General features: G+C 45.3%; 1 protein-coding gene across 2 annotated transcripts in view; it reads left to right on the forward strand.

Moving 5' to 3' along the window:
* The window catches only part of Egfr (epidermal growth factor receptor), a 169,503-nt gene that overhangs the window by 142,852 nt on the left and 13,152 nt on the right, over positions 1-13,499 (forward strand). For both annotated transcript variants that reach the window (XM_048435465.3, XM_048435466.3), the window contains exons 17-20: positions 1,070-1,211; positions 2,356-2,478; positions 4,210-4,308; positions 7,895-8,080. In XM_048435465.3, the coding sequence (XP_048291422.1) occupies positions 1,070-1,211; positions 2,356-2,478; positions 4,210-4,308; positions 7,895-8,080 (550 nt within the window). The remainder of the gene's footprint in view (positions 1-1,069; positions 1,212-2,355; positions 2,479-4,209; positions 4,309-7,894; positions 8,081-13,499) is intronic.

Below are 13,499 nucleotides of genomic sequence, written 5' to 3' on the forward strand. Positions count from 1 at the left end.
TCCAAGGAACATCATGGAAGATGGGGGAGAAAGATGGTAAGAACCAGAAGACCAAGTTATCTGCCGTGAGATGGTCTTCTATATATATATGAAAGAAGGCTGCACTCGTGAATTCTCACAACTATAGCTGTCTAAACAAGATCTGCACAATGACAGTACTTGTTGGCATGCCACCATGCATGTGGAATCCCATAAAGCCCAACCCCTAGATAAAAGCTACAGGCAGTTAATAGCTGCTAAGAGAGGGAGAAGCCATTTCGTCCAGAGACAAGCCCCTGATAGGTTACCTAGTTTCCGTGCTCATCCCTAAACACATACACGTACGAGTATATGAACAACATAAAATGGACTCAGCTAGGTTGATTTTATATGCGTGGGGAGTAGGGGTGATTTGCGTGTGTGTGAACAATTAAAGAAGAGATAATGAATTTGAGAGGGAACAGAGGGGCATGGGAGTTGGGGGGACATAGGAGGAACAGTGACGATGGAGATCCAGCACTCATATATGAAATTATCAAAAAGTAAAAACAAAACTAAAGAGTGGTGTTGACATCTGGATTATTTTTTGAATTCTGTATTATTTATTTTCTCCATCAATGATTATATAAAAAATAGTTATCATAATGACAGATGTTCAGATGAGACCTCAATTTTTGCTTTGTTGTTTTTTTGTTTTTTTTTTTTTAAGAAAGGGTCTCACTATGTGGGTAACCCTGGCTGTCCTGAAACTCACTATGTAGACCAGGCTAGCCTTGAACTCACAGGCATCTGCCTGCCTCTGCCTTGAGTACTGGTTTTAAAGATGTTCGCCACCAATGCCAGGCACTATGGAGACCTCAGTTTTTTTTTTTTTTTTTTTTTTTTTTTTTTTTTTTTAGAGATGACTTGGGGCAAAGAAGCAAAGAATGTTGGAAATGTTATCTTGAAACTTAGCCCCCCATCTTTCATTCCAGAATTCACACAGTATCCCAGTCTCTGAGATGATTTTATATTTTATTAATGTATCAAAAGGTACAGGATATGTGTGAAATGCCAGTGTTACCTTCTCTTTCTCTCAACCTCATTCCAGGCCCAAGATCCCATCCATTGCCATTGGGATTGTGGGTGGCCTTCTCTTCATAGTTGTGGTGGCCCTTGGGATTGGCCTATTCATGCGACGACGCCACATTGTCCGAAAACGTACCCTGCGCCGCCTACTTCAGGAGAGAGAGGTGAGGCCTGCTGCCTGCAGGGCAGTGACATCCTCATGACCCTCAACTGTTACAGTGGAGAAGAGACTTTCTTCTGAGAGATTACAGTGTGAAACTTTATAGATTAGGTGTGGTTTTAGCTTGCTAACACCGTAACCGGCACTCATGATAGTCCATGTGTAAAGAAGAGAGGTTAATTTGCTTTTAAGAGTTTTGGGGTTAGCAGCATTTCTTTGGGCCTGGGTCAGGGGTCCATGACGGAGCACATTAACTCACCAGGTGCCAGGGAGAAGAAGCCAGTGTTCCACTGTCCCTTCTGGATCTCTACCCCAGTCACCCAAAGGGCTCCCTGTGGGACTCACTGCATAAAGGCCCACTATTTCCTAATGGCATCATGGTTCATTTTTAACACATGAGTTTTTGCAAGACACTTGCCCATCGCAGATATATAATTGCCACTATGAATTATTTGTTAGGATGGAAGAACCAGGAAAAAATGTCCAATTATACGCAATCTGTTTTATTTCAGTATTTCCATTCAAGTAAACATGCATGTCTTGGGCATTGTCTTTGAAAATTCAAAGCCTAGGAGAGGCCTGCCTAAAGGGTAGCTCCTGTATGTGTATACAGGAGAGCAATCAAGAAGAGAGACGTTGAAATCTTACAATGGTCCCATAATCGAGATTTTACTTTGGGAGACAATTCTACCATCCACACAAGTGGATGTTTCTTTTTGAAACTCTTTGGAGCAGGTGTTAAGCCATTATTATCCTTCAGCCAATGTCTATGTCCAGCACTGCATTAGAAGCCATGGTCCTTCATCAACATAGAGATGACCCAAACAGTTATGGCATAACGTTGCTCTTGTTACTATATTTTAATTAAAACTGATTGACATAGACATAGATATGGAAAACACAGTCCTAAAATATAGCCGTCTTGTTAAACACCTGCATCAGAAGACGTGGGTTTCTCCTGTAGATTACTATATTCTGAAGAAAAGGTGTGCACGGCTCCTTTTGAACATGTGTGTTGAGTACTTTGCAGTAAGGCATGGCTGCATGCTGTCAGCAGTGGGCTGCTCTTACCCTGAATGCATCTACCATACATGTCACAAATTGTGGAAGGAAGAGCTGACAGCTCAAGTCTGCTCCCTTCCTCGCAGCTCGTGGAACCGCTCACACCCAGTGGAGAAGCTCCCAACCAAGCCCTCTTGAGGATCTTAAAGGAAACAGAATTCAAGAAGATCAAAGTTCTGGGTTCTGGAGCATTCGGCACAGTGTATAAGGTAACGTCCCTGGAGAGAGTTGTGCACCTAGCCTTGGGAACTAGTGTTTGCCACACACTGCAGCCCTGTGTGGGTAATTCAGATTCACCAGCATTTTGGTGACTTTTATCAACATCTGTCTGTTTTGCTGAAGGTGTAGGAACTGCAGGGTTACCCCCAGAATATTGAAAAAAATTGCTAGCACTGTGAGATCAAAAAGCATTTTCTATTCCTGAGCTAGAAGCATAGGTTGGGAGTGTAGCTGGTAGAGAGACTGGGTTTTTTTTTTTTGAACTGTGAGAATAAACCATATAATGAACATCTCAATCTGTTTGTCCTAGGTCCACTTTTCCATAATGTTTCTTCCAGTTATAACTCTGAATGACCCATGCTGCCTTACCACTAGCTGCGTTAGTCGCTTCTCTTCTCTATCTATGATCAAACGCCATGGCCAAGGCACCGTCTAGAAGACTTTATGTTAGTTTACAGCTCCAGAGGCCTAGAGCCCAGAATGACAGGGAAGCATGGCAGCAGACTCCAGGCCTGGCGGCAGGAGAGGGAGATGACTGTTCCCATCTTCAAAGGCAAGCACAAAGCAGTGGGAACAAACCGGAAACGGTGTGAGAATTGTAACCTCATGTCACCCTTGAGGCGATGTGCTTGCTCCAGAAAGGGTGCCCCACCTACAGTTCTCCAAACAATGGCATCAGCTGGGAGAAGCAAATTCAAATATCTAAGACCATGGAGGACGTTCCTCGTCCAAACCAGCACAAGCATAGATTTTTGCTTTGCTTTGTTCTGATTTTTTTTTTAAGACAGGCTCTTACTAAATATCCAAGACTGATCTTAAATGCAGTTATCTTGCAATGGTATCAAGTGTTGGGATTACAGACTTGGGTCATTAATTCCCTTGAAAGTTTTATCTGAATGTTTGTTTTAAATAATTGGAATACAATTACGTCATTTTCTCCCCTTTGACTTCTTCTGTCCCTCCAGGTGCCCTTCCTCCACCTTCTCCCATGACTCCTACTCTCAAGTTGATAGCTCCTTTTTTATTATTATTGTTAAAATATACATGTATATTTATACATATATACATATATGCAAACTATATGTATATATATGGACAAATATATAAATACAACCTGCTAAGTCCATTTTCGTTGTTTGTGTGCATATGGTTTCAGGGCTGACCTCTCTGTATTAAACAATCAATAAGGGAAGCTCATCTCCCCAAGAAGCTAAATCTCCTTCTCCAGGAGTTATTAGTTACCCATAGTTCTTTTGCTGGGGATGGAAACCCATGAAATCTTCCTCCTTCCACCTTAGCATGTCCATTGATATGGCAATGTTCCTGTCTTGTTTATGCAGCCATTTCTAGGAAAGACTATTTCATGTCAGACTTTCTCATAGTCTGGCTTTTAACGATCTTTCTGGCCCCTCCCCTGAAATATTCCCAGCTGATCTCTGCATGGTGCCCAGCTGTGGTTTTCTGTGATGGTCTCCATTTGCTGTCAAAAGAGGCGTCTCTGATATGAGCGGTATTTGTTTTCATCTAAAAAAAAATTATTCAGATTCCTCGAGCCTGGCAGCTAAGAGTCTCTGTGATATAATGAGTCCCAGCACTGTTGACTTTGCAATACAGAGCTCTTGAAGACTGGAGTCATTAATAAAAATCCATCGAATTCACAAGGTAACAAGTTCTCTGGCCTGACGATTTCAGGTTAATGCCTGCTTTCTTCTTCATCTCAGGGTCTCTGGATTCCAGAAGGTGAGAAAGTCAAAATCCCTGTGGCCATCAAGGAGTTAAGAGAAGCCACGTCTCCGAAAGCCAACAAGGAAATCCTTGATGTGAGTTTCTTTTAATGTCAAGCTTCCCACAAGTTTCGGGAGCCCGAAAAGCACCTGTTCTGCTTCCTACCATCACAATGCTCGATTTTAAATAATTTTCACCACCGTATCATAAACATTACATTTTCATCTCTTCTCCTCCTTCCTGATATAGAAAGTACAGTCTTCTCCAAGCCTCGCCTTACCCCTACACCCCAAAGAATGAAAACTCAGAATTTTCACACATGTCCCAGGGCCAGTCTTGATGCTAATTTCTTAGCATGTGTTACCATAGTGACTGCAGGATGAACCCACAGCCCAGAGTTACCGCTGAAGGATTGGAGTCAGAAACTGCTCAGATTGTTATGGCTGAGGTCTGAAGTGCATCACAACTTCTGAAATGAGGATCCACTTTCCTATGCTGAACATGTTCTTCTTTACAATGGTTTTGTTTAAAAAGATGCCAGAGATCAATGCCTCTGGACGCTTATTGGACTGTTGCCCCACCTCCTGAGCCCTTTCCCAAGCAATTTAAACATCATCTCCCATGCTGCTGTTACTTTCCGGAGCCTTTAGGGTGTTCAACGAGAGCAGCATCTTGCTTTGAATTCTACTGAATTCTCCCCCATTTCTCCGAACCTTCTTAGCTCATGGTGGAGCTGAACCCAACTGTAAAGAGTTTGATACAAAGAGGCCATCTAGAAACTGGGTAGAGCCCACTTCAGTACTGTCAGGGCTTCTAATAAGATGTTGAAACTGCTCTTCTCCTGAGACGGAAGGTTGAAGTGAAGAGAGGGAAACTTAGGGAAACCCACACAGCCCGTTCCTGGGAGATGATGGTGCATGAGTTCAGTGTCACAGAAAATCATGCATGCTGGAAATACACCTGTCAAGCAACATCATCTTACATTTAAAAGCTTACAACTCAATGCCAAGTCTTATTCACAGAACCAGGAGGACAAGGAGACAGGGGCTCGTGAAGGCTTATTGCTTACAGTCTATCACTTGTACTTGTTGAGAGGAAAATGGTTTAGTCAGTCTTGATTCCTTAGTTAGTATTTTAATTCATTTTGGATGCACTAATAAATTACACCCCACAATGTGGATTTGAGCCGTGTTTATAGGGTAATAATATAAGGAGAGGTTACGGTTTGGAAGTGTTCTGAATGATAGCTATGTTCCAGAAAGGAGGCAGGAGATCTACTTTTGGGGGGCTTGGAGGTAAATAGAGTAAAGACATAAAAGTCAAGTGCACCCCCATCTGAAGGCCCTCTCTCACTCCTGCTCCTTGACCCCTTTCTCCTTCCATTGCTTATGCTCTGCCTGCCTTTGCCCTTGCATCTTCATTCCTGTCTCCTTCGGTTTTCTCCTTGTGTGTCAGCTGTTGTGACTGTGGCAGCTGGTATGGTGACCTTGAGGCTTTCTGGCTTGCTTGTCACGTGGCTGTGTCTGCCAGACACGCAGAACAGCTTCTGTGCAGGGCCGTGTGCTGTTGCTGGAAAGCAGTGGGGGCGAGGGCACTGAGAAACTGGTTGCTGTCTGAAGGAAGCAAGGCCTGAGATCCTGAGGCCAGTTGCAACAGGGCGCTAAGAAGAGCATCACTCAGCATCGCCACAAGAACAGTCCATAGCGAACATGCTTTGTAAATGCTGACATGCACTCGTAAATGGTCCCAGTGACCCCGCACTCTGTGGTCTAGCTCCCCTGTCATGTAGTTTTTAGTAACTTAATTAACTGGGAAAGATTTTTAGATATCAAGGGTTCCTACCCTTTCACTTTTCTTAAAAATGGTTGTGTGTTTGTGTGTGTGTGTGTGTGTGTGCATGAGCACACACATGCACACTCATGAGCTCATATACTTGTGCACATGATAAGCAAATGTCCTGAGATGTATGTTCCATGGCACATGTGCAGAAGCCAGAAGACGACTTGTAGAATTGGTTCTTCCCTTACATCTCTACACTACATAGTCTGAGGGCTGCAGGAACCAAACTTGGGTCATCAGGCCTCCACAGCAAGCACGGTTACCCGCTGAACCATCTCACTGACTTGCTACCATTCATTCTGAAGTCCGGACTCAAGGAATCTAGCATCCCCTGGAACCCTTTGCCCCCATTCACAGCACAAATAATTCAGAGATGACTGAGACAGCAAGGAAGGATCCAAATCTGCTATCAGCAATAGCAACAAAGAATGACTTTTCAGGGTCACCGAAGCCTCAGGGACAGACTGCCCCACAGTGAGTCTGGGACAGATGCCATCAGGGTCTCCCCTGTGAGTACTGCCTGCTTCCAGCTGGTTCAGAGATTGTTGTGGGATACCAGGCATATTTGCTGAGGGTCACAATGCACCATCCCGGCTCCCAACATAAACAGAGAAGAACAAAGCTCACTTGAACATTCACACACGACTACACAACACTCCCATTGTGCGGGGTGTGGGCAGGAAGTGACAGCCCAGTTCTGTTTGTCTATCATATTTTAGTAGAGCAAACTGGCAGGGCTCCAGGCTCTGTGTGGCCTAACACCCACGCCCCCTGCTCTGTTCCTGTCCCAGTCATCATCGGCCAATGGCAGTTAAGTTTCTCAAACTGCTCCAATTTGCAGATGTTTTTCTCCCCCTCGAAAATGAATACAATATGTGCCCAAATCTCCGGCACATCTTGAGAAAATAGGCCCGGCCAGAGGATTTCTGTGCTATTATGATTGTACAGCTTCCCAGACCCAGAGGAGAGACGTGATTCGTGCTTTTCTGGCAATCCCGCAGACTAATAATTTTTCCGTATACGTTCCAGTTTCAATTTTGGCTGGGCAATGGAAAGAGAATGTAAAACAGATTTATATACGGCAGCGTATGTGTGCGAGTGTATGCGGGCATAGGTGGATGTTCCAGTGTGAGAACTTCTGTAAGTATGTAGGCTTGTGTGAACGTGTATATGAGTGTCTCAGATGCATAACTCTCCATCTCAGAGACTGGGACGGCACCGCGAAAGCACTTCTCCAATTGATCTTTGCAAGGGTGCTGTGGGCAGGTTTCCTGACTCAAATGCTCTCCCACCATTCAGTCTAAATCAAGTCTGCTGTGTTGAGAGAGGAGATCTTCCTCTAGACTGCCTGCAGGCTCAGATCTCTCCAGTAAAATAGGGTCTCTAAAGTGACTATGGCCGCTGATGAAGTGAGCAAATCATTCTCCAGGATGTGCTGAGATCCAAATTTGGACCCCACAAAGCCCTAACAGTGTCATCATTTGCCTTGAGATGTAGGGCAGAGGGTCATCTCAAGGAAGATACTAACATTTCCTGAACTCTGAAGTATCAGGGTGACTCAGATCCCCTTTCATCAAAGCCTCTGCTAATGGCAATTCTTCCATTTGGACCTTCTCCTGTCCAGCAGACCTCCAACATGCAACACATAAAGAGAGCCTACCTCCCACAGTATACAAGCATCTCAAGGGCTCACGTAAATGTCCCCGACACTGGGTACAGAGTGCAGGCTTTGAAACTCAAAACAAAGGCATCCCATTTTACCTGGAAAGGGATCCATGTGCCTCTCCCATTGGCCACTTCCAGGGAACCAATTGTAACACATCCATTGGCCTTGCCTTGTAGGAAGCCTATGTGATGGCCAGTGTGGACAACCCTCATGTATGCCGCCTCCTGGGCATCTGCCTAACCTCCACCATCCAGCTCGTCACACAACTGATGCCCTATGGCTGCCTCCTGGACTATGTCCGAGAGCACAAGGACAACATCGGCTCTCAGTACCTACTCAATTGGTGTGTGCAGATTGCAAAGGTAAGCACAAGGGAGTTCTGCCTAAAGGGCTGCCCAAGGAGCGGGTGGCAGGCTTTAGGATGCCGGATCCATACTTCTGTGTGGTACAAAGTACCTTGACCTGCTGCACCCTGCCCTGCTCTTCCAGGAGTGACAGAGGTCATTTGTCAGAGAGAGCACATGGAAAGGCAATCTGGACCTCTGAGTTCCCTGGGGAGATATATGTGTGTTTGCATCTTTACTTTAGATTAAGTTCAATTGCTTGGCTTCAGCACAGAACCAATGCTCATACACCTTGGCACTGGGTGTACGTCATTGTTGGATGTTGTCCCTTTTTTTTGTGTCTGGAGTTCTTTTTGGAGGACACTGTGGTGGTTTGTGGCTCGGTATGGTGGCTTAACTAAGTTAGAACTTTATAGTAAGTCCAGCAATACAGGGTGAGGTCAGAAGGAGGAGGATTAAGACGGAGATGGCCAACACTCGGGAGGCAGAGGCAGGTGGCTCTCTGTGAGCTCTAGGTCAGCTTGGTCTATTGAGTGAGTTCCAAGACAGCCAGGACTGTTTAACAGAGAAATTCTGTCTCGAAAAAGAAATCAAAGCAACAACAGCAGAAAATGATGTAGATGGTTTAGACATGTGGGCATGGCAAGGGCTAACACAAAGCCTGGTGCACACGTCTGAGGAGGCCAGCGGGAGGAAGGGCTACTTCTGTATCTTCCATCACAAGCCTATTCCAAAGCCAGAGAGTGGATGAGGGAACGTGCATCCCCTCTACCCCCGTGGTCTGAGGATGAGCACAGAGCAACAGACCAAATATTTAACTGTTCATAGGCTTCTGAAGGACCCAAACTTTCATCTCAAATTTCTCCCATCCCTACCTCAGCCCTGCATCATCTTTTGGCACCAAACTTGGAAAGTTTGGTTTATTTAGTAACTGTAATGGCACTTTTTTTTAACATGGTTGAATTAAAGGCATCTGTGGTAAAGCCTGATCTCTAAGCATGCGTCACCCGTCCCACCCCTTTCAGACAGTGGTGTAAGTTGTTGAAGGATGCACAAGGGACCACAGGAGCAGAGACAAATGGGCTCCCAGATCTGGGTCATATCTCACTGCTTACAGGCTCTGCTCAGGGCGGCAGATTGCTCCTGGCATGAAGTAAGGTGTGCACTGAACTTCTCACCCATCTCTACCCATCAGTGTTTGCACGTGTGACCAGTTCAACTCTTTCTGAGATCTGTGGCATAGAATGAGGTCTACTCCTTGGTATGAAAATCTGGGCTAGGCTAGAAAGCCATCAGCCTCCTCCCCAGTGATCAAGACTGCGACATGCCCTTTCCTGTGCTACCTGAGATGTCTCGGCAGCAACCCAGAAAGCCGGGACCACTCACTCCTCTCCAGCTAGGATGGCCATGGGTTTCAACTGCCACCATCGCCTTGATGCTCTGCACAGAATACAGGAGCTAAGTGAGGACTGTCTGGCAGTAGCCCTAGAACAGGGTCATGGGTACCAGAGCTGCTGTGTCTTCCTGTTGCTGCTAAATGCTTATTACTTGTGTGTAGTTGTCTCTTGGTACTACCATGATAGAGTCCTACAGATCTGGTGTCTTATCACAGTAAGAGCTTATTCCCTCATGTTTCTGGAGGCCAGCAGTTTGATCTCCGGATGTCCGAGAGGCACTGACTTTCAAGGCTCCTGGAAGGCTCAGTGCTCACTTCTCTGAGCCTCTGGTGTGTCAGCTTCGCTGCACTATCGGCTGCTGTCTTCATCTGGCTTTTTCCCCATTTCTGTGTCCAGAGGCCCCTTTATTTTCACATGTAGATGCTAGGCACTGGACTTGAACATAGACAAGCACTATACTCAGACAGCAGATTTTAAACATCCTCACCACAAAGAGATAAAGTTCTGGCTATGTTATTTCGCTTGTCTCATTTTCTTCATGTCAGGAACACTCACAGAAACATCAAGTCATATTCCATAAATACATAGAAAAGAGGTGCCAATCTTTGGATTTAGGGCTCATCCTAAATCCAGGTTGATGCACCTTACCGCAACATCTTTAAGTAATTAGATTTTCAAAACCCTATTTCCAAATAAAGTTCCATTCAGTGGTTCTAGAAAGATGTAAAATTTGGGGGACCCTATTCAGTCTACTTCAGTAGCTGACCTCTGGCTAACCCAGAACAGCTTTCACTAGATATATAGGATGGTTTTGGAATACCCAAGTCCTCACTTCTGAACCCTGGAATTCTCTCTTACAGTTTCCTCCAAGATTCCCTAAGGTAGGATATGATGCTCTCCTTTCTCAAGTGGCCTCCTAGTTTTACTCTGCTTCCTTTCTTTCCACATGCCAATCACTAGGAAGATATGGTTTATTCTTGAGTCTGTGATTTCTTTCCCCAACTGCATCCCCAGAATGGGACAGGGCTACCATAGTTCTACGTTCCCTAGAAGCCAGCTTATCCTGCTTGACAACTGATGCCAAGTTCAGCAGACTTAGCATCTCAAGTACCACGAGAGTGAGTCTTCTTAAGGATGGGGCACAGCTGAGAGTATGTAGCATGAGGGCCGGCTTGTTGGGGTTTATGTCCTGCCCAGTTCCCCACAACCGGCAAGCCCCAAAGAAAATTACACAGAAATCTCCATAAGTTATAAAACTGATTGGCCCATTTGCTCAGGCTACTTATTAGCTCTTGCAGCTTATATTAACCCATTATTCTTATCTATGTTAGTCACATGGCTCAGTACCTTTCTCAGCAGGGCAGCTCACATCTTGCTTCTTCGGTGGTCTGGGCATTTAGTGGCTGAGCACAAACTAAAGTCCTAGCATTTCAAAGAAGAATCTATTGACTCACAAACACCTTCGCTGACCCACAAAAGCTTTGGCCAGCTTCTAAAGTTTTCCAGATACAAGTTCATTGTCTCAGCTAACCTACCAAGAAGCTCAAAAATTAAGGCTGGGAGGAAGGAAAGGAAAGATGGAGAGACAGGGGAGGTAGTTAGGGAAGAAACCAGTATAGGACTGAAAGACTGTAAGTGAATTCTTCTCTCCTTACCATTTACGGCAAAAATGGATTTTCTTCTCTACATATAACCTGTAGATCCCAGGAGACTAAGTCAGGAAGGGTTAAGGAGTCTCCCAAGCTCCCCTGCTCCAGTGTTTACCACAAGCTTCCACTTAGTAGGATGAGCTGCATAAGAGTGGCCATTCCTATTGGAATAAAAGAGCTGGTAAGTCCAAAACTATATCACTTCAAAACTAAGGTCATGAAGTACAAATTCAGCTTGGCAAACACCACTACTGTAGCACCTTAACTCCTACAAGCACACATTATTGCAGAGCCCTCCAGTAAGCAAAGTTGCACAAGCTAATCCTTTCACCGGACTCTGGACAGCAGAGATTTTCTTGTCGCTGGGATTGAGATCTCACAGAATTGAGCTTTCGGGCAAACATTTGTCTGATGATGATGCCTGTACATGATCCTAGGACCAAGAATTTTTTATCATTATTATTAAAAATTTTCCACCTCCTCCCATCCTCCCATTTCCCTCCCACTCCCCCGCCTCCTCCCTCTTCAGTCCTAAGAGAAGTCAGGGTACCCTGCCCTATGGGAAGTCCAAGCCCCCCCCTCCATTCTAGAAAGGTGTGCATCCAAACAGACTCGGCTCCCAAAAAGCCAGTATATGCAGTAGAATCAAAACCCGGTGTCATTATCATTGGCTTCTCAGTTCGCCCTCATTGTCAGCCACATTCAGAGAGTCCGGTTTGATCACATACTCATTCAGTCCTAGTCAACTCCCATTAGATCAGTCCCACCATCTCCGTTGGTAGACGCACCCCTGGTGGTCCTGACTTCCTTGCTCATGTTCTCCCTCCTTCTGCTCTTCATCTGGGCCTTGGGAGCTCAGTCCAGTGTTCCAATGTGGGTCTCTGTCTCTATCTCCATCCCTCACCAGATGAAGGTTCTATGGTGATATGCAAGATATTCTTCAGTGTGGCTACGGGAGAAGGCCAGTCCAGGTACCTTCTCTTCTGCTGCCCAAGAAACAAGCTGGGGACATCCCCTTGGACACCCCTCTAAAGCCAAATCTCTTGCTGACCCTAAAATGGCTCCCTTAGTTAAGATATCTTCTTCCCTGCTCCCATATTCACCCTTCCTCCCTCTCAACCATCCAATTCCCCCAAGCTCTACCCATTCCCCCCTTCTCCCTTCTCTCTCCCCATCTCCCCTTCTCCCCAACCCACCCCCACCCCCATGCTCCCAACTTTTGCCTGGCGATCTTGTCTACTTCCAATACCCAGGAGGATAAATATATGTTTTTCTTTGGGTTCACCTTCTTATTTAGCTTCTCTAAGATCACGAATTATAGGCTCAATGTAGGATCAGGGTTTTATGGAATATTAAAGATCACTATTTGAGGCAGGGATTTTCAGGAAGACTAGTTTATGGGAGACCACAACTCTATGAGCACCAAAGTGCATTTAAATTCATCTTAGTTTTAGGTTTCCACAATAAAAATTAGGAATCATTCATTCCTAGAGTTGTGAATTAATATTTTTGGAGGGTAGCTTATCATGGGTAACGAATGGAAGCCTAGGAAACCGAAACTCCTGTAAGAAAAGCTGCAGTCATGGGACTCGATCAGAGCAGAGGAACAGGGACAGGAGACGGTGAGGAGAATGGATACGAACTAAAACAGGAGCTGGTATCTGTGGAGATGCTTGCAGATATGTAGCTGGTATGTGTAGAGATGTGTAGCTGGTATCTGTGGAGATGCGTGCAGATGTGTAGCTGGTATCTGCGGAGATGCGTGCGGTGGAAGAGAGGCCTGGTCTGCTCCGAATACCATTAAATATGATGCTTCCTACTCCGGTGCCAGCTGGACTCTGGTCTGTACCACTCAGATCTGCTCCCTCAACCATGGCTTCTGCAGACTGCAGAGCAGGGCTGTGCGTTAGCCTTTGGGTGGACCTCCCATCTCAGTGACTGAAAACACAAAGCGGAGAGGGATTCAATGCACCCACCGCTCCTGGCCACAGACAGAATGGCTTAAAAGATCCATTTGCCTTGAAAACACACACACACACAACTCATAAATGACTGCACAGTGGAACCGAACATATGCTAAAAGGACCAAATATTTGCTTTATTTTAATTATGTTAAATTTTTTCCTTTCAGCCTTCAGCTTAAAAAATTATAATTAAGTTTAAGTCATCAACATAAACTGAGCCCTTTACAGTATTAGCATAAAAAGCATGCTCACCAAACCCCAGCAAGGATCAGAATGAGCATTTAACAGCATGCACACCTGCTCACAAAGCCTACATTCTTTTTCTGCGTTTGATGCTAAAGCACAGAAGCACTCCCCAGTCATCTCCCAGCTCCCCTCCTTCCTTGCACAGGAAAGTGTGGGGGCCACTAAGTCTGGGATTAGCCTT

Source organism: Myodes glareolus, chromosome 8 (genome assembly GCF_982192425.1).
Source record: "Myodes glareolus chromosome 8, mMyoGla1.1, whole genome shotgun sequence".
In the NCBI taxonomy this organism is placed as follows: domain Eukaryota; kingdom Metazoa; phylum Chordata; class Mammalia; order Rodentia; family Cricetidae; genus Myodes; species Myodes glareolus.